We start from the raw sequence: 21,652 nt of genomic DNA, 5'->3' as shown, positions 1-21,652 counted from the left end.
ATTGACTCTGAAAATAAAATTAGCAAAAATTCAATTCAACTCACTCACTGGAGAACAAATACTCGAAAATGGGCATGGCAGAAGAAGGTGGACACATGGACTGTGGTAGTGTGAGTCTTGTGGTTTGGAGGAACCTCGCTTGAACAGCAGGCTGTAGTGGGAATGATGGAGTTCCGCAACAGACGTGAGATCTCAATAGGTTTAGTTTTATTTTCTTTGCAAAAATAATAAACAGTACACTGGCATATTTACACTTTTTTTGCTCAGGGTTGACTGGAAAAAAGTGGCTAGAGCTACCACTAGCTAGTGAGAACAGTAAAACATACGCAGTCCATAGCAGAGTCCCTCGAGCTCATCAGCTTGGTAAACAGATCAGAGTAGAAATTCATCCAGCCTCTCACGCAGTGTTGTGCCAGTTCACAGCTTTTCTGAACTAGTTCAAGTTCAGTTTATACATGCTCAAAGTAAACAGTTCAGGTTCAAAGTTCACCATTTTAATTCTGAACTAGTTCAAAGTTAAGTTCATTTTACTTTTTTCGTGAGATATTCAAATAAATACTTTTTTTCACACTGCAAGCTAGAAATCACTATACGTTCTTTGAAACTGCTCATTGTAGACATTTGCTCATGACACTGCAATTGTGGGTTTCTTACCAGGTGATGAAAATGTTCATAAGGAGAATCGGTGTCTGTCTCTGTGCATCACTTCCATTTTTTTTTTAAATTGCAGCGCTTTCTCTCACTCCCGTCATTGGTCTCTCTCTCTCTGTATCTCTCTGTATCTCTCTCTCTCTCTCTCTCTCTGTATCTCTCTCTCTCAGTTCAACGTTCACGAAAAAATGAGCGTGTTCAATGAACACGTTCTTTTAAACTCGTTCACGCACAACACTGCTCTCACGTCCCCTGAGCCAACCCCCAAATGTCCCATTTACCCCCTTATATACCCCTTTAGCCTCCCCAGACTAAACCAAAGAGATATACCCCTGGGTAAACCTGACCAGAACAAAAAGCAACATATAATACAATTAACTAATTAAATAACCTGTTATTTAAACATTACACTCCTAGCACAGAAAAGGTAAGTATATAAACACAAGAGAATACAATATATTAACATTTGTTTTCTTCCTTTTTTTTTACAGGTCACCTGAAACCCCCCTGTACCAGAGATTTCCCCAAGCCCACTCAAGGCTACAAAGCTGGGTGGCCCATGCACAGCCACTCCCTAAGGGACACAGATAAGTATAGGAAGTGTTTAAGAGTCTTTGTATATGTAACATAAAAATGTCTGATGCACTGGTGATGGGTAGGAGTAGCCTACCTTATCACATGGTCTATGGATTTCTTTTTATTCTTCCTAGATGGATGTCCACTCCCACTAGCCACTGTACCAACCACCTGGAATCCTCCTGCATATGTCATCATGCTCTCCCTCACTAAAGTGTGCAGACGTTTTTATACCTACCCTTTGAAGCTTTTCTTAGAACTTTTTTTTGTGGAAGGAATGACCCCCTCCCTCAGAGTTCCAGCACAGGAACTAAGGTGAGTCAGGGTGGGGGAATTATTGCTTGTCTGCACTTGAAACAGAAAGCATACAACCGTTGGATGAGTGGATGGGCAGGGCCATGTGGTGGAAGGTGTGGGTGTGTGTATGTGTGTGTGGAGGCCGGCCTATGAGAGCAAGCTGGGGGGTTGGTCTACCAGTGTGTGTGTGTGTGTGTATATAGAGGATGTTAGAGCATCCCTAGGCACACTTCTGTGAGGAACGTATAGAGCAGCACTCAGTAGCAGACAGGAGAGGAGCTTCAGCTCAGCTGCAAGATGGGCAAGCAGAAGATTTTCTTGGACAAGTTGTCCCAGTCGTTGCAGATTCGCAACCTGCTGGTGCGGCAAGGACTTGCTGAGTGCTTGGGCACCCTCATCCTGGTGGTGAGTGTCTGTCCACCTGTTCTGGTTGGGTCTAAACTTTTTTTTATGTGTTAGTTTTGTAGTCTGGGTACATTATTATGAATTGCTGAATTAGGGAGTTCCTATATTCTAAAAGAGAATACTTATACACACAACATTATAGTTTCTGAAGTAGTACTTCTTTTTTTTCAGATGCATGGTTTGATGAAAAAATAGAAAACTGATTGGTATAGAGTCTTCTCATTATGTGGACAGTCTTAAATGTCTTGCCCAAAGAGACATTTCTAAGCTCATTTTGGTGCTTTACTTGTTAATTTAAAGTGACAGTACATATGTATTGTTTCAGCATAAAGGCTTAACATAGCATAAATGAGCAGAAGAAAACTGAGTTTGCTGGTCTGATATCTCCCTGTTCGCAGTAGCTCTTGTATCAGCACCATTAGCAGTGTCACAGCTGGTCAGATAACCAGCAAAATCTTTTAAAGACAGAGAAAGGTTCCAGGACCTACCAGACATCCTTTTAAAATGCAATTTAAAATTAAGGTACATATGGCTTTGCAGGAATGGTAGCAAAAGTACATTGATGACATTTTTAAAAATATTTTCCCCTCTTCCCACTCAGGAACACTACTACTACTTTAAAATTTAGGAAGAAAAAATCTTAAAGAATGCTGCTTTAATTTGAATCGATTATCGGCACAAAAAGGTTTATTAAACACAAGCAATTTTAAAAAGATCAAAAAAGAAAGTAAAAAAAATAACGAATTGAGCCATACAGATCATTTTAGTAACACTTTAATTAGATGGTCCATTACTGTAAATGCTCAACTAACGTTTAACTTAACGTCTATTAAATGTAACTGAATACTTGAAGTTGAGGGTAAATAATTCTTTATAGAATGTAACCCTAACCCCAAACCTGTACCCTAACCTTAACCTCTAGATCAGTTTAGTTAGGTTCAGGGTTAGATTTAAGTCTTAGGTTAATGTTAGGTTTAGTGTTTGAAAAATGTTAGGATTTTAACATTGATTTAAGGTTTGGGTTGAGAGTTCAGTCACATTTAATAGATATTCAGTTTAAGGTTAGTTGAATGTCAGTTGAAAGTTATGTGAGCATGTATGAGGCATCTATGATGTATGATGCCTCTAAATAAAGTGATACTTTATAATTTATTCCTTCTTTCTCTTCTCCTTTCTTAATTAAGAATTACATGTTCCTTCATTCATGGAGGCACTTAAAATAAATAAAAAAATAGAAATATAGTGATCCAAATTAACAAAATCACAAGAAACCTCTATATTTCATATATTTTTGTATTAGAATTTAATAATGTGAGAGTAGGTGGGGTTTAAACTAATTTGTTTACACTAATGAGGTTAGTACAGTTTTTTTCTTTAATCAGTAAAAAAGTGTAAAACATCCAACTGACATCCATCTGACGTCCTAAAGAAAACTGCATTATTAGAAGATCTTGTGGAGTGGTGAATGGTTAAGCCAATATCTTATTGGACCCATTTATTTTTAAGTTGATATTACATGCAATGTTTATAAAACATTGACTTGTTTACCATACTATAAGTCAAAACAATTGAATTTGTTCTTGTTTCAAGCTTGAAACAAGCTTTGAAACAAGCTTTGCAGGTTTTCAATAACTTAGTCTTGTAAAACTGAAAAGTGTATTACAAATATGAGTCAAGAAAAAAGGTTCTAAGTTAAACAGACCCCAGTGGACACCTGATCTAGATCTGGTCCACCTGATCTATGGCTTACCTGTTTAAATCCAGAGCGTTTATCACTATTACCAGAATTATGACTTAAATAAATGGACCTTACAGAGTGCAGTTTACCGCAGTCCCTGCAGTGAAGCGGTGATAGAATCTGGTCCAGCTCATTGAGAAGAATAAAAACAGGCTTTTGGCATCGACCCTTAAAAAACAAACAGAAAACACCCATGCTTACACTCACTGCTGCTGTTACACTCACTCACTGTTTCGCCTGAAAAGCTGCAGATAAGACGGAAACACAGATCAGATCGTTTAGTGGAGCAATTTTATTACCGGCACGCGCCAAACTCTATTTCATTCTCTCGTGGCTCTCTGAGGAAAATGACATGATTATATATATATATATATGAGAAAAAAATGGAAAAAGAAGTTCCCTATTGGTGGACTTCCTATTGCTTATGCAGTATTGTGTCCACACTATGCTCAAAAGATATTTGGACATTTGTGCCATGCTTAACATATAAATATACATACAGAAAGTATTTAAAAGTCATTTTTTATTCGTTGTGTTGGGAAGCGACACGTCAAGTTAAGTAACGTTCAGCAGACGGACCGTTCCTTTGACAGACTGTCATTTACTTTTGGCAGAGTGCTCTTTTAAAAGGCGGCCAGTGTTTATCAGGTCATCATTATGGTTGGAGTGGTTTCTCTGCAGGCTGTCTGCAGCTCTGAATCCAAAACCGTCTTTGTGCACTTCAGAGTTCATGATCCCAGCAGTGGATGCAAACTTACAGAGTGCAGATTAAGAACAACAGTGTTTACATTAGGCTACTATAAATGCAGTTCATAATGCATTATATACAGTAGCATGCATAACAATACCTTATAATGATTGTCATGATCTTGTTTAATAACTGATAAATACTTACTGTATAGTGACATACAGTAAATGCAATGTTTTTTTCATTAATTTAAAATTTAATACAGTGATAGCCTTATTTGAGTAATGTTCTAATTCATATTATTGCAAGAAACTACTTAAATAAACAAATCATTTTAAAACATTTTAAGAATTCTCAAGTGCAGGTGCAAAGACCATCAAAAACTTAATGATGAAACTGGCCCTCATCAGGACCACCCCAGGATTAGATGTCAGGGCCTCCAGAATTCTGCCAATAGCTTGGAGCTGCTTTGAGCTTGTTAAAGGTGTAAAAATAGTGATTTATTTGCATGGACAACACTATGCCCCTATCACCAGCATTGTAAGCTTGTTGGGAGCATCGATTAAAAATGCTGTATTTTAGAATACTGGGAATAAATGGAGGTGAGCTGTTTGACAAAAGTTTGTAATCGGTATCATGTTTTATTGCACCCCAAGTCCATTTCACCTTTAAATGAATCTCACAATGGTCTTAAAAATAAAATTTTGGTCATGCATTTCCAAGTTTGATATGTCAATAAGTTAAAACTGCTTTAAACCCCTACAACAACAACCCAAAGGGGTCCAATTTTGGGGCCTATGAGACTGATGTTAAGTTAAAAAGCAGTGTGATTATAGGAGTGACAATGTGTGTGTTTACAAACAAGGACTAAAAGGTTAATAACAGACTAAGCAGTTGAACTATTCAGCATTATTTAAGGCTTAAAGGGGTGCAATTTCAGTCTGGCTTTTTTTGCTGGCTTTTAGCTAGCAGAGGCACTACTGTAGGCATGAGGGTTAGATAACCTCAAAGATAATTTTGCACCACATCCTTTTTTTTTCAGTGTACAAACAGTTCAAGTAATGTTTATGCAAAAAATTGTTTTAAGATTTTTTTTATTGAGAAAGTGGCCTAAATTTGATTTAAATGGATATTAATTTGACTAAAAGTAAATGAATCCGTACCCGCAGATACTCTGCAAGCTGCAGGATTTGCTTTGAATTAGAAAAATATAATGACATTTTACTAAATCACGAAACCTCCCAGCTAACAGAAAACGTTTTGAGAATGTTCACCATCATTTCCAGGAAGGTTCCAGGAAGGTTAGCCTGTAATGTTACAGAAGGAATGTTCTAGAAATGTTCTGAAAACATGTGATGTAAAATGGTTTCTCACATAACGTTTCCAGCTTGACAAATAATAACATTATAAAAACATTAAAAGTAGCATTTCCAAAACTAAACATGAAAACGTACACAAGTGACATTGAAGCGACGTTACCAGAACATATAAAAAGGTTAATTAAAAATGCTCTAAGAACATCCAGAAAACTTGGACAGATTAAACATTCTAAGAATGTTTACTGTAACGTTCAGATAACATTTTACTAAGAAAAATGCTTAGCTGGTGCTGCCCTTGCATCGTAACCCAAACCATGTACATTTATAGCTCATGCAATCTCAATCTCAGTCCTTTTACACTGTACAAAAATGAGCCGTAATCAATCAAAGGAAAGCCTGCAAGAAAATAGACTTGCACACACACACACCAAGCCCTCAACATGTGTGTGTGTGTGTGTGTGTGTGTACTCACAGGGAGTGCCACTTACACAATAAGTGGTGATTTTCTGAACATAGGTTAAGCATAGGCCTGGAATAAAGCGCACAGTTAATCATGACTCTGCAGTGACAGTGCTTTCAAACACAGGACAGAGCTTAATCTGCGTCCGGGACACTCAGAGGCCGGAGGCGTCTCTGACACAACATTCCTGAAGGTTTCTCCTTGGAATACTGGTGATGGATGGGTTCCTTTCACGAGCTCACAAAACTAAGTCTTGTGACTTGTTAACCAGCTAAATTTACACAGCTAAATATAGAAGCTTTTGACATACAGAATTGTAAATATGTCAACATTTATGGTGATTGCCTTTTTTAGGATCCTAAAAATGAATGGTTCTGAATGGTTCTTGGCTTGGTCATTGGGTTAATGTGGTTCTAGGAGAACATACATGAATGCGAGAAGATTTGTTTAAACCTAACACATATTTTTACAGTCATATAAGACATTTACAGGGATTTTTCTGGAAAGAATTAGCCATTAATTAGATCCAAAATAACTCTTTAGGCCTCAATTTGCTGATGTGCAAAAAATGTAAATGTACATTTTTTAACCTTTTTTATTTTTTGACTATCATTTGAATCAGGCAGTTTTCCATCACTCTTTTTATTTCCATTGTGCCCAAAGTTCATGACAAGTTGACCAATAGAAATGCTCCAGAATGATTTGGAATTAAATAATTTTATATTGAACTGTAAAAAGTGACCAATGAAAAGTTTGACATTTTTCGGATTTCGGTTACATTTAATACTTAATGTATTTAGTACAGTGGAGCCCCAAACTCTTTAAACTCTATATCTTTATTATCATAAACGACTGTTTATTAGTTCAATATTATGTCTATTGACAATTTATGTACACCAGAGAAATCTAAAAAGCCTTATCACTATATTTGGTGCATTCCCAATAACAAAGGAGTGTGAATAGAATTATTATATTAATTATATTAATTCAAAAAGTATACCTAATCTAGTGATTAAAGTATTGTTTCAGTGATTGTTTCATTAAATAAACAATTATCAATTCAAAATGTGCTTAAGGTTGCTGTCCAATGAAAAATGAGTATCTTCTTTTTTGCTGTTTTTTAGTTTACTACATAATTTGAACACATAAACTGTCACATAAACACTGTGTCAAACTTTCTTGATGAATAGACCAGTAGAAATTCTCTAAAATTATCTGAAATAAACTCTTTTAACATTGACTTCCATTGAAAGTTTAGAAGGTTTATCTCTCTCTCTCTCCTGTAACGCTGCTGTTTTGGAGTTACTTCTTCTTTATTAGACAGCGACAATATATAAATTTCACTATTGCTTCAGTTTCACTGTTTCTCAGTAAATAATAAAAAATAATAATAAGTGCTCCCAGCTTGCATGAGACTAATTACATTTGCAGAACTGCGCAATTTGGTTCGCAGAATTTAAGCCCACAGGAATTCTGAGGGGAAAAAATTAAAAACCCGGGGAAATCATAAACTGAGCAGTAATTGATCATGCGGCTCTTGTAAATATCTGCATAACCATAATGAAAACCATCGTACTAAAGCGAGTCATAGTAAGCGTATTGTTAGAAGTGTCATAAATCTTTGCACCGCACCCTGGTGGGGCCCTGGTTGCTGTGTTCTGTTCTGGTGTATCAGCTGAACATCATGCACCGTTGGAAGGTCCTCAAAGTGTACACTGATTCTTGAGAAAGAACTAGATGAGCCTGAAGAAATAGGAATTAAAACAGATGAGCACGAAAATATGATTAGCAAGACAGGAAGAACCAGCTGTGCACTGCACACCACATGTGTACTGTAAGTTAATTCTGGAACAGATAAGAAACCAGTTTAGTTTCTAAACTAAAGCAATTTCTGTAGAAAGACTCCAGTATGTGTTGACTGCCTACAGTTAACAGAACTGCAGTAGTAGTAGTAGTAATAGTAGAAGAAGATTAAGATCAGTGAACAGTCTCTGCTGTGTTTGTGAGGGCCAGCATGTTGGTGCCCACATAATTTTTACTTAATTTGATAATTAGGATGTCACCCATGATTGGCTACCAGAGTGTTTCCAGAAACCGGTGGCTTATCAAAACAAAATCTCATTTCAGCTACTGAAAGTATGAACTGTTCAGAATTATACAGACAAAATAAATGAAATGGAAAAAAGCTTGTCTGCTTAACTTTGTTCTTAGCACCATGCAGTCACTAATACGCATAATTAAAGGGCTTGGCTCCTGGAACATTCCTCAAAAAGTGCATCTAATCATCTAGGCCCAGTTTCCCAAGAGCATCTTAGTGTTCAGAACATTTAAACTGCTGAACAGAGAGAGAGAGAGAGAGAGAGAGAGAGAGAGAGAGAGCAAATTAGAGGCATTTAGCATGATGCTCGACCAGTTAAGAACAATATTGGAGCTAAGATGCTTTGGGAAACCCAGCCCCAAACGATTAAAGGATTTGTCTGGAACTGAAAGGCGAACTACTTAAATCCATCATTTAACAACGAAGCTTTCTGACGTGACACTGAATACACACGACTGAAACAGTTCAGTTCAGATTTCCAAAACAACAACAGTGCCTGTGTGGCTGTGAGCTAATACCAATGGTGTAATAACCATATAAAATATATCAAAGTATCATGATATTAAGTTTTGCAAAACTGTATAAATTCTCCCAAACAGAGAATCGATTTCTAAAAAAAATAGTTGTATAATAATAAATGTGAAGATTGGTGTCTTAGGGCTCCAAATGGTCTCCAAGTGGTCGAGTAGACTAAAGCGCTGCAACTTTGATTCAACCTCACTCACAAGATAACACCTCACAACTTATACAAGTGTGAGCGTTCCCAAGCCATCCTCTGATGTAACAAGGAAACATAAGCACAGAAATGAAGGGTTCAGCAGTATGACCAGATATTTGCAAGTTCAAATATCGGATCATGCTGCTCGACATCAGCAGCAGGAGTCAGAGAGAGAGAGAGAGAGCACAATCAATTTGTCCATGCTCTTTCTGGGTGGGTACAAGTAGATGGCTCACTCTCCTCATAGGCCTCTGTTTGCACCTTCCTAGTGTTGGGGGCTTTTATTACTGATAGGGGGAGTCCTGATAAGTAGGCAGGGTAATTGGCCTTCAAAAAAAAAAGTGAATAATAATTTACTTCAGTAAATAGTAAATAATATTCTAAATAATATTGTTTTCCTAACATTTCCCAATATACTGTATATCTATTGAATCATAAGCCTTGTATTGTGATATCTATCGTGTTATCAGGTTCTTGCCAATACAATACAAAGTCCTACTTAATACTAAACATGTAGAGTGCATGTTCAAAAAAACACACAGCTCACAACTGAGCTCTCAACCTCCACCTGAACCACTCCTTCCTGTTCGCCAGTTTTAGTCACAGGTGGTAAATTCCTTCCTCATTTGTTCAGCCTATAATGTACACAGTGCTGCTCAACAGTTCCTGTTGTGGAACGTGGCTGATATGTACTGTATCTTCTCTGCTGGTGGCCACATGTGTTTCAGCAGAGTTGAGAAGCGAAATAAATTTGATCCAGAGAAACGTTGAAAAGATGGAATGCTCAGTCCACGCCATATGATCAATCACTCCATACCTGCTTTTTAAAAGGGAACATTCTGTTCTTGGGCTCAAACTTGGCTCAAGACAGACCGAGTCCATGTACCAACCTTATTCCCGTATTGCTTTAGATCTCAAACACACCAACAGAGAAAGCTGGCACACCACCTCAGGAGTTTTTGGAAGCTTGAAAACAACTTTAGATTGTTTGCCAGAATTGTAAATAGCCTCTCAGTTTAGCAGGAGACAGGTGACTTTAAGTGCTTCAAGGGTTTCAAGTGAAGTTGATTGTAGAAAATGTGGTGGAGGGTTCTTGGTGGGCTGCATTTTTCAGCCACTACATCATAGAAGGCTGTTCCAAAGTGAAGGGCCCTCTGTATAGGGCCGAGAAATGCAAGCCAACATTTAAAGCAAATTGGTGGACGCAGCTGATGTATCCTTCCAAACACTTCACGGCATACATTCAATGTGAAGAGGAAAAAAAGAAAAATAATTTGAGTGAATGTGGCTGAAAATAAGGCTTAGAGCCTCGGGACAAAAGCCTTGTTAAACCTTTCCATATGCGTAACAATTAGGCTACTGATAAGGAGTCTTCATAGCACAGTCCTACTGAGGGCCTGTCCTATTTTGACTGCAGCCTAGGCTTTGGAACACTATTTTGAGCTATTGTAACTGTAATTAGGTTCTATTAAATTCACACCTAAACCTAATCTTCACTTCATCTGAAACTCTGAAGTAATTTTTTTCTTAACCCTAATAGTTGGCAATCAGTTGATTATGACATATTATGATTTATTGGTGCACATGTGATACAATACATATATAGATGAATGATACATTCCCACAACTTCATAAATCGAATGTTCTATCCATCTGGCTCCTGCCATCAGGCCTCACTCAACACTGATCATTCACATTGCTTTACCATGAGCACTATTGTCCGTGTTTAGCCTCACTCACACCTCACAGATAACACCTCACAACTCCTCTCAGGTAACATGGAAATGGCTCAGCAAACTCAGTATGAATGAAAATTGGTCCAAATGCCAGGTTATGCTGCTTCGCCATCAGCAGCCGGAGTCAAAGAGAGAGAGAGAGAGCACAATTGGTCATGCTCTGGCATGGGCATCTGTTGGCTGATTGATGCATCAGAGCAGCTGGGGCGCCTCTAAGCCCATTGGCATTAATAAACAGGTGGCTCACTAAAAAGGTTGAATGGTGACAGGTAAAATAAGAAGTCAGTCAATAGTGTGTGCAGTTTCCTTTTTATACCAGTTTACAAGTTTTCTTTTATACAAGTTTACAAGTTTTCTGTTATACAAACTGATTATCTTGGGATCTTCTTATGGTTTTTAAAATGTATCTTCCAAGGGGTTTTAAGTGGTCAAGTGGACTAAGAAGGTCCGAGAATCACCAGTTCAAATCTTTGTTGGATCATGCTGCTTGCCATCAGCAGCCAGAGTCTGAGAGAGCAAAATTATTATAAATTATAAATTATTAAAAATTGCTCTCTCAAGGCAGGTAGATGGTGCTTTCTCCTTTCATCGCTCCTAGTGTAATGTTGGTGAGCACAGATGTTCTGGTGCTCTGGTGTCCCAAAGAGGTGGTGATACATCATATATAACGTAACGTGTATCGGAGGAGGCATGTGCTGGACCTTCCTCTCCTTGTGTTGGGGGTATTGCTAGAGGTAGGAGGAGTTTATATGCACAAGAATGAGTAAACTGAGTTTAAAAAAAAATACTTTGGTTTGTCAATTTTTTCTAAACATTACAGTTTATGCTCTTAGAACATTCAATCTATCACGTTCTCTGGGTGTTCAAAGATTTGGAAATGTGGAACTTTTAATGTTTCCAAAATGTTAGTATTCACTTCGCTTGGAAATGAATGTGAGAAATGTTGCAATAATGCAATAATTATAATGTCACATGTTTTCAAAACGTTCCTGGAACATTATTTCTGTAACTTTATAGGCTAATCTTCCTGGAACCTTTTCAAAACATTGTTGAACATTCATAGAACGTCCTCTGTAAGCTGGTGTATCATTCATGCTGATTTGACTTTGATAGATGTTTTATCTTGCGTTCATTCTTTGCAGTGTCTATTACATAAAACTGCTTCTACCTTGCTAAGTTTTTGGTTAGTAGAATGTTTTTCAAATGTTACCATTAATGTGTCAAGTTTTCTGGATGTTTAGAACTTTTTATTGAATGTTTTTAAACATTTTGGTAAGGTCGCTGCAACATCACTTGTGTTAAAGTTTTAATATTTGGTTTTGGGCATGCTGCTTTAAACATTTCTTTATATTATTATGTCAAACGTTTTGTTTTCAGAACATTCCTAGAGCATTATTTCCGTAAAGTTACAGGCTAACCTTGCTGGAACCTTTACAAAACATTGCTAAATGTTTTTCTAATGTTCTTTGTTAGCAGGGTAAACAGTTATGATTATGCAAATGCTTTGATTTCCCCTGTTGGCTGCATATTTTCATTCAAGAATTGCAACTAACTTAGCTATGATAGTAGCAGAAAGCACTACTCTCAAAGGGGTTGATGGTATCAGCAGTGTGGACCCACACCCTGCTGCCTTTCTCTTCCGTTCTTCTTTTTCTTCAATTATGAGTAGGTTACTTGTGCGGACCTAGCATTATCCAATTGTGAGACAGGACAGGCCAGTATTACTGTGGGTCCAGACGTTGCCGTGCAAAGATGCTGCCCACTCCTGAGGCCACATCGTATACGAGCAGACAAATATAGCCTTTCCAAATCTGGACTATGTCCCTCGCAATAAAGCTCATGTTGTTTTATTGTCTTGTTTCTGTTCTCAGATGTTTGGCTGTGGTTCAGTGGCCCAGTTCACGCTCAGCGGTGGAACTCACGGCATCTTCCTCGCTGTGAACTTAGCGTTCGGCTTTGCGGCCACCCTCGGAATCCTCGTGTGCGGCCAGGTCTCAGGTACCTGAAACCCTGCTAAAATTGCAGCCTAAGCCGTGAGCTCCGTGAAGAAAGGAGCAATACTTTTTAGCTCATATGTGTTCTTAGAAACCTGCTCAAGAAGGAGTTGAAGTGTTTGTGCAATTCTTTATTGCGCACGATGATAACTGACAATCTGCCCTGCTCACAGGCGGTCATCTAAACCCAGCGGTTACCTTTGCTCTCTGCCTCCTGGGAAGGGAAAAATGGAGGAAATTCCCAGTGTACTTCCTCTTCCAGACACTTGGTGCCTTTTTGGGTGCTGGGGTCATCTTTGGCTTGTACTTCGGTAAGCATCACGAAACACAAAGACTAACGAAGACTTAGGTCCAATCCCATTTCTCTTCTGTATTCCTCTTCCTATTCCTATCCCTTGTTTTTGAGTGTAACCCTTCCTCTTGAAACAGAGTTTAAAGTGGATAAAGGGGAGAAATACTTCTCCTCCTAGAATTTGGAACATTGAAAGCAGTGGCTATAGCAGTGTCGCACACAAGTTCAGCAACCTAGCTGCTGCTGGTTAACTAGTTAACTTTAGAGCATTGTATCCTAAGTCTTCAGAAAGGGAGCAGGTGTTGCAGCAGTTACTTGTTATTGTCCATTCCTTAATTCCTGTTTTTGATAGGGAGCTAAAATTAGCTTTTGTTAGCTTATATATTTTTTATTTATTTTCCATTCCACCTTAAATGCTGCAGCCTCTGCTGTCTGTTGCACCATTTAAGGTGGAATGGAAAAGTTAGCTAGTTAGCTAACTACAAACAATGGTAATTTTTAACAAGGAAAATACTCAAATTTGTGGGTTTCTTTGGTCGCTTGTGCCGCAATCTTGCCACTGATTGTTATAGCCCTCTATTTGAAGGGTAATGTAGCCCTTCCCCTTACCCCTCCAGTCTAGCAAGAATCGGGACGCCCTACCCCTAAAATGCAAAATTGGAGATATAAGATGTATATAAGCAGTCTAGAGTAATGTTAAATGCAACAGATGATATCAATATTACTGACAAATTGCAAATAAGCTATAAATATGTAAATTCAGGTTGTAAACACATAAACTAATATTTTAAATTTTTTTATATTTTTCCCTCAGATGCTCTGCAGAGAAAAGTAGCAGAAACACCGAATAATGAATTACCAATTGGGATCTTTGCTACCTACCCTGGCGAACACCTGAGTACTGTCAATGGATTTTTTGACCAGGTTAGTAACTGCAAGAATGTAGTCTCTTCTTTTGTCAAATAGTGAATAATGAAAGAAAAAAAAAAGAAATTGATCTATGAAATGCATGCCTTATAATTGAGACTTACGTTTACGTTGCTATCATGAATGGATCATTTTGATACTGTATGTAATTCATTTTAACTAGAGTTGTATTTTTAATGCAATTAATTACGTCACTAAATATGACCCCAACTTCCCACCCAATGCGCAGATTCTTTTTCTGGAGCAGGTTTTTTATGGTAGACTGTGGTCTGGTCTCGATTCAAACACGTTTTTTAAATGTACTTCTTTTTTATTGATCTGAACTGCTGATTATGTGCAGTTTAATCTGATATATTAGCCAGATCTGCTGCTATGGACAAACACTGCCTCAGCTGCTTCATGCTGTTTACACATGATTGTGATTGATCAGATTCATTTTTTAATCAATTGGCACCACTAATCTTTACATGTAAAATGTCCTTGTAAGTAATGTGGTGTTTTATTACATCTGCTGGACAGCCTTGGCTTTTTTTGGCCTATTTGCGGTCCTACCTGTTTTAAGTTTATGTGTAAAATTGTGTACAATTCAGGTACACCAGCTGCTTGAGAGCTGTAGGGTTTATAGTATTGTCTTGGCAGAGGCATGTCTTGGATCTTGTGTGGGAACGAGTGGAATGTTTACAACCATCTATTGTTTTGTGTGGAAAGAGCGCCTTTGACTGCAGAGTACAAACCTGCCAATTCGTCTGGCTGTGTTTTGGCAGACACACTGGCACATAGCGCTGTGTCTTTAGATTAAATCCCACTATCTTGTACCCTACTTAGGGAAAGCTTGATTAGCTAAGGGAGAAATTATAAAATTAACTCTTTCAGGTACTATAGGATTAAAATGTACTGCATGTTTAAAAAATATAGTTGTTCTGCAACATGAATCTTCTGGACAAAAATGTGTTCCATTGCAATCAAAATGATTTAACCTCACTGTAAAATGTACAGATATTGGGGTCTTCTAGTTTGAGCTGACTTAAGTTGAGCTGAATTGACTAGATTTTGCTTTTTTGAGAATGTTTCTCTGCCAACTCTTTTAAAGCTGATTGGAACAGCTGCCCTGATCGTTTGTATCCTGGCCATCGTGGACCCATTCAACAACCCAATCCCACAAGGACTTGAGGCGTTTACCGTGGGATTCACTGTTCTTGTCATTGGTTTATCCATGGGCTTCAACTCTGGCTACGCTGTCAACCCAGCCAGGGACCTGGGACCTCGGCTCTTCACTTCCATCGCAGGCTGGGGCTCCAGAGTCTTCACGTGAGTCACTTTATGTCAGCCTTTGTTCTCTTTATTGTGGTCAATCAACCGTCCGTTTTAAAAGACTTGCAAAAAATAAGGTTCTGGTCTAAGATGTAGAGCATCTAAGAGCATCATGTTTCCAAAAAAAAGAAATAACAAAAAGTGGAAAGTTCTTCTGTGGAAATGTTCCAAAATACTCAAATAAGCAGACTGGTCTTAAGAGGGATTCATATGTACTAACCCTAACCATGAGCAAAGTCTTTATAAGTCAGTCACTTGACAGGCATCTTTGCATTGTCAAATTTCAACACCATATTTTAAATAACTGAAAAAAAAAAACTTTGTCTCAATAATGCACAAAAACGGGATTTTATGGCTTTGTATGGCTTCCTCGCTTGCACAGATCTCCACGTCAAGGGGATGCATTCCCACCAGCATGCTGACCTTGTACCTTTTTAAATTTGAATAGGCAAAAAAAAAACCTGATAAGGGCTTATATTATAGTAAGCCTCTTACTATTAATATGGGTAATACAAATTATCACGTTGAAAATCAGATAACATCAGTACATCACATAAAGCAAATTAAGAGAATTTGTATACATGTAAAGTGAAAGAAAATCAGTTACAGTATATTTGTCAAATGCTTTATAGATGAAAAATCCACAATTTTCCACAAATTTGTCCTCTCTTCCTCTGCTCTCAGCACAACCAACAAGCTGATTGGCTGTTTTTGTTTAAGGGCTGGATTTTATCTCTAAGCAGCCACTAGGGTTAAGAGTTATGTGAACTTCCATTCATATTTCAGCCAGTGGATGATCTTCTCATCAACAATGCCTCTTACATAATCAAAACCCTGACCTTAATCATGACCTAAACTTAAGCACAACTGAAAAACAGCACCACTAGTGGATATAACCTTCTAATGAATCGTAATATACACATAATATGTTGGAAATATCTTGCACAAAAATGATCAAATGCATTTGGTGCACTTTAATAATTTATGTACATATTTTATGAGATTTATAAGATCTCATACATTTTACATTTGTTTGTTTTACAAATGTTACACTAATAAATGTTCTTTCTCTTCAACAGTAATGGCAATTACTGGTTCCTGGTGCCCATCTTTGCCCCATTCCTGGGGACCATTGTTGGGGTGATCGTGTACCAGCTGATGGTGGGCTGGCATGTGGAGGGTGAGGTACGAGACAAAAAGAGGGCAACAGAGGACAATGTCAAACTGAATGACATGAATGAAGCGTAACCTCCCTAACCTACACTCATCAAACCACGGTGCAATTCTACCACTACTTTACTCATGATTCAGTAAGTTCTAATTAATGAGACAGGCCTTATATATACAGTATGACCGTCTCGTAAGACAAGAGTTGTCCAGTCTTGTTGGCAAAGGGCTAACGGAGTTGACTGTTTTGATTCCCACACATGATCAAGCATTAACCAACTGAATAATCAACCACTAGAAGTGAGGGAAGCAAACCTACCACAGTGAGCATTTTCAGTTAAGACTGGACACCCCTGTCACGAGTTCAAAACTGACTTCAAATGCAGCTTCATGGATCAGGTACAAAATAACAAAACAAAGTAACAAAACAAAATAATGAAGCACGAAGCTGCAGCTCTTCAAATTGGTTACATTTCATGGCGGTGCCGTCACGTACGTCACGGCAACTTGAACCTCATTTACACCTGAACACTTCATGCATGTCGAGTATCAGGATTGGTCTTTTTTTAGATATGTGAATCTCAAAGAACAAGCCATATGTGCAAAATGTACAAGTTTAAAATCACCCAAGATACATTTAAAGCTGCAGTATTTAAGATTTTTTCTTTCTAGTTGAAAGTGGTAATTACTGTGGGGATGAGAAAAAATAATCTAATAAATGGCATCAGCATGCTTTTGCAACCATCCCTGCAAAGCCGAATATATTCAATCTAAAAACAGAGTGGTTCAGTAGGTCTTAGGAGATTCTTAGGAGTTTTTCTGACCACACTACGCTATGTCTTTCTAATAATTTAATTTTGCTGGTTACCTAAGCAACCACAGGGACGCTTATGGTGCTGATTCAAAAGCTACTGCAAACATGGAAGTATTCGAGATATCAAAATGACAAACATAGTTATCATCTGGATATTGTTCAACAAGATTTGAAAGAATATTGCACCACAATGCATGCTTTAAAAGTACTTTTCTGTGTGCTGGGGGCAATTACACATTCTCATCGAAAACTTATATACTGTTGCTTTTAATTTAGATACAAATCTGATCACTCAAACCACTTTAGGGGGTGGTCTGAGACGAAATGGACAACCTAAACTTTTCCCTGTAAAACTAAAACTCCTCTCAATACAACTGAAACACAATGAGCAGATTTGCTAAATTCGGTCTGATTAACAAGAGACACATTTTACTAACCTACCAAGTGTAAATAAATAATCTACTCAGGATACAATGCAGATACTAGTTCCATGAAGTGACCAGGTGTAAACGCGGTCTTGTCTGATTGGTTGGTTTGTTTGTTTGTTTGTTTGTGTAAACATCATTTTCAATATGCATCTTCAAGATTAGAAAAAAAAAAAACCCACACAAAACCATCTTTCTTCATCATCACGAATTATATTAATTCTGGTAAAGAAATAAATAATTGGAACAGAAAGTCAAATTACAGCTTATGGTGAATACTGAATTGTGTATTTACAGGATCATGTATTTTGTATTTTTTTTTTTATCTTTTTGTACTTTGTAAACATTCTGAAATTGCTTTTGTACTTATGCTTACAGCTGGTAAACCACATGTACACATATAGTCTATATGATTGCTATAATTTCACTGTTGTAAGTATTGTTTTTATATACATATATATATATATATATATATATATATATATATATATATATATATATATATATATATATAAATATTATAGCGTATACTTAGATGTGTAGACAAGTATAGGCAGTCATCATTAGCTAGTCCATTCTGGGTAACACAATGTCTTGATAGTGATGATTAATGCTAATATCTAATATCTAATGTGAATGCTAGCGATCACATTTGTTGGCATGCAGAAGGGATGGAAGGGATGGAACTATAAGCTCTCTCTCTCTGGTTGTTAAACCTCAGAATTATAGATTTTGTAAATAGCGTTTTTGCTTTCTTTATCAAATGTGAGCTAATTTAGCTTGGACACTATCTGCAGTTCTGGGGAGGGCCGTACATTTTGGAGCACTTGTTTGCTTTCTCAACATTTATCTTCCTTTTACTTTTTTGTATTGTTTTTGTGTTTGTTTTTGAATCATGTTTTGTATCATTATTTGAAAATTGTGAGTGGAATTTGTGTAAAAACAAAAAACATCTCTTATAAGTAAGTCATATATTTGTCATTATATTTCATTTTTCAGATGTTTTTCTTGCTCTAAGTGATTTTAGCTTGTGCAGTAATCAATTGACATTGTTTAACTTGCTATCATTATTATATTAAGAATTGACAAATAATCCAATTTCAGTTGTTGCAGCTAAGGCCACGATTCTTAACAATAAACAAGCATTTATGTTTGCATGGCCTATTTCACTAAACTGTCTTTTACATTTCTAGCTTTCTACATGTTTAAAACTTATAACCCATATACAGATTGTTTAAATGATGAATACCAAAGATTATAGCTTTTGAGTTTCTCCAGTTTCTGCATTCGTTGTTTTTTTATGCTATTTTGATCATGTTTAAAATAAAAGCAGTAAAAAGTATTCATTTGTGTCTTGATTCATTATGCTCGCTATCTTTTTTTTCTTTAATTTTCTTTATCTTCAAAATGTAAATGTTCTAGTGCCTAATGGTTTTCAGATGATGTCTTTATACTGTTTTTATACCTTAGGGTGTTTGTAGACTTTTAGCGTTTCTTCTGTGGTTTGGTTTAGTTTGGTTCGGTTTCACACCAGGAAAATTGCAAGTGCAACAAAATGCATCACAACAAACCATGTGAGCACGTGGTTAACCACTTATTTGTCAGAGCTTTTTTGGGGCATAGCTCAAAAATAAATGCAGCAAGAAGGTCCTGTGTTTCAGACATGGCATGTATAGGTGTGTATATTTGTGCAGTGCAAAGCTGCTTTCAGTTTTTTTTTTTTTTTTTTTTAAAGGCTAAGCACAGTCACGTCCATAAACAGAACTGTGTTCGGGAGAGACTAAAACAGCACGTACCGCATTAAGTGTGAAAGCAGCATAGCATGGAGATGGAGCAGCAGCAGAAATGCCAAAAATCAACCTGAATTTTACCAGTCAGGTTATAAGGAGCAGTAAATCCACTCTGCTGAAATTCAGCATTATAAATGAGTTAAAGTGATGTTTTTCCAGCACCTATGCTGAAGCAGTATTAGCATTAGCTGCTAACCGCAGCACTGGTCCTTTTGCCATTCAGAGGTGAGTATATCGGTCTGGAGTCTGCTTGTTTACCCTGTTAAAATAAGCTACGTGGGACGAACTGCTAGCTGATATCGCTCTCGCTTACCGTAACACTCAGGGTTCCTCAGTGTAGTGCTGTTGGGTGTTGTTTGTTTGTGCTAAGCACTGCTAACTACAGCTAGTGCTGCTGCTAACCAAGCTAAAATATTGGAAATAAATGGAAGCACTTTACTCACCCAAATAAACAGTTTTCTGGAGAGTAATCTTTGTTTAACATCCAGCTCTCATTTGAATTTGAAAGAACATATTTTTTTAAGAATTACAGATTTGTTTAATTAATGAAGCTGGCGCTTTCCCAGCTTTCCCATTAGAAGGGAAACATGTCGACAACCTTGTTCCTTACTATTGTCACCTAAAAGGCACCTTATGTATGAAAATAGATAAATAATAAATAATAATATATACGTTCATTGATAGTGCGCCTTATAATACAGTGCACCTTATAGTCTGTAAAATACGGTAGTTGTAGTAATTATGTGAGCAATAAACCAGGATAAACTGCAACTGAAAAGCCATTCAGCTCAAATATGAGGAGTATATTTGATAGCTGGTCAAATCAAGGTCAGATTATAAAAGAACCACTGCAGAATTTGTTTGGAACCTGACCATGACCTCCTCTTGTGGGTCTCAGTGTGTTTGTTTGGTATCTTTTTGTGAAATTAAAACTGCTAGCAGTAAGCTACTACTGCTAATGCTGCTGCACCCAGCCTTAGTGGAAATCTGGAAATCTAAGCTTACTGTACATAAACAGAAGTGCTTTACTCACCCAAATAAACAGCTTTCAGGAGAGAAATCTGTGTAGATAAACAGGTCTTACCACCCAGCGGCGAAATGGCAACACACCTGTTCCTTACCAGTGTCGCATAATGCAATTTATAATCCTGTGCACCTTATGTATGAAAATAGACCAAAAATTAAAGGTTTATTGATAGTGTACCTTATAATCCGGTGCACCTTATGGTGCAAAAAATATGGTCAGCGGCAGATAGAAGTGGCAGATAGAAGCTATCAGTATTGCAGTATCAGAACAACTTCATGACAAGCATCTTCAATATACTATAAATGGTTTATGTTGAGGAACATTTTGGGGTTCTTCAATTCAAAAATTTGGCGTAATCCCATAAGATGATTTAAGATTTAAGGAACAAACCTTTTTTAAAACCTTAAAATTCTAACAATGCTTTCTTTTAACAGGGTACTTGACTCATACTGCTGCTACATCTTTTTATCTTCTATTTTCTGAATTTCCAGCACAGAGATTATGTATCATTTACAGTAGACATAAGGAGAAGAGCCTCACACGATTACTGCTTCTGTAATAAAACTCTTTGTTATCTGACTTGCTCAAGAGACTTTAATATATCCAGCCTCCAATCTATATCTCCATGCCTTGCCAGCTGTGTCGATGTCTGTGGACATGTGTTTCACCTTAACTTTATCTTAAGTAAGGCTTGGAAAATGCCAGATGAATTGACTGTAATGAGGTGTGAAAATCCAGGTTATTGTGGGAGTTTGTGCGCGAGTATTCTGCTGTTGTGTAGGTAATATTACACCTTAATAAAAAATGTTTTTATTAAAGCTCAGAAAACCCTTATAAAGAACACACACGCTGAAAATAGCAGGCTAGGCTTTGTGGATTTGGCACTAAAACTAAAGCTTTCAACCGACAGTGGTGATTCAGGACAGTGAAATATTTTATATTTCCATCTTTTTCTTAGCAAACAAAGCTAATCCCATTGCCAATACCATTGAGCTGCAATTATTGGGTCCATGCGCAATAGTGTAGCAAAGTATATTGAGAATATCGAGGACAGTAATGAATTTGGATGACAAAACTACCAAGAATGTAGCATTGCTAAGGAAATACTAATGATGCATTTAAGTCTGCAGGTCTACCCAACAACCCACTTGAATTCAGGGCTGGGTTAAGTGTTACTTTAACCCTCCTGTTGTTTTCAATGATAAGGAACATTGAAAAT

The 21,652-nt window shown here is 37.2% G+C and overlaps 1 protein-coding gene across 1 annotated transcript; it reads left to right on the top strand.

Annotated features, from left to right (window-relative positions):
• Positions 1-1,745: 1,745 nt before the first annotated feature.
• aqp3a (aquaporin 3a) lies at positions 1,746-18,958 on the top strand. Its single transcript, XM_007258311.4, has 6 exons — positions 1,746-1,929; positions 12,558-12,684; positions 12,854-12,991; positions 13,787-13,896; positions 14,990-15,207; positions 16,290-18,958. The coding sequence occupies exons 1-6, from the start codon at positions 1,822-1,824 to the stop codon at positions 16,456-16,458; spliced, it is 870 nt and encodes a 289-aa protein (XP_007258373.2). The 5' UTR covers positions 1,746-1,821; the 3' UTR covers positions 16,459-18,958.
• Positions 18,959-21,652: the final 2,694 nt, after the last annotated feature.

This window comes from Astyanax mexicanus, chromosome 22 (genome assembly GCF_023375975.1).
Source record: "Astyanax mexicanus isolate ESR-SI-001 chromosome 22, AstMex3_surface, whole genome shotgun sequence".
Classification (NCBI taxonomy): Eukaryota; Metazoa; Chordata; class Actinopteri; order Characiformes; family Acestrorhamphidae; genus Astyanax; species Astyanax mexicanus.
The sequence above is the reverse complement of the archived record's forward strand: the minus strand, read 5'-3'. Positions and strand labels throughout refer to the sequence as shown.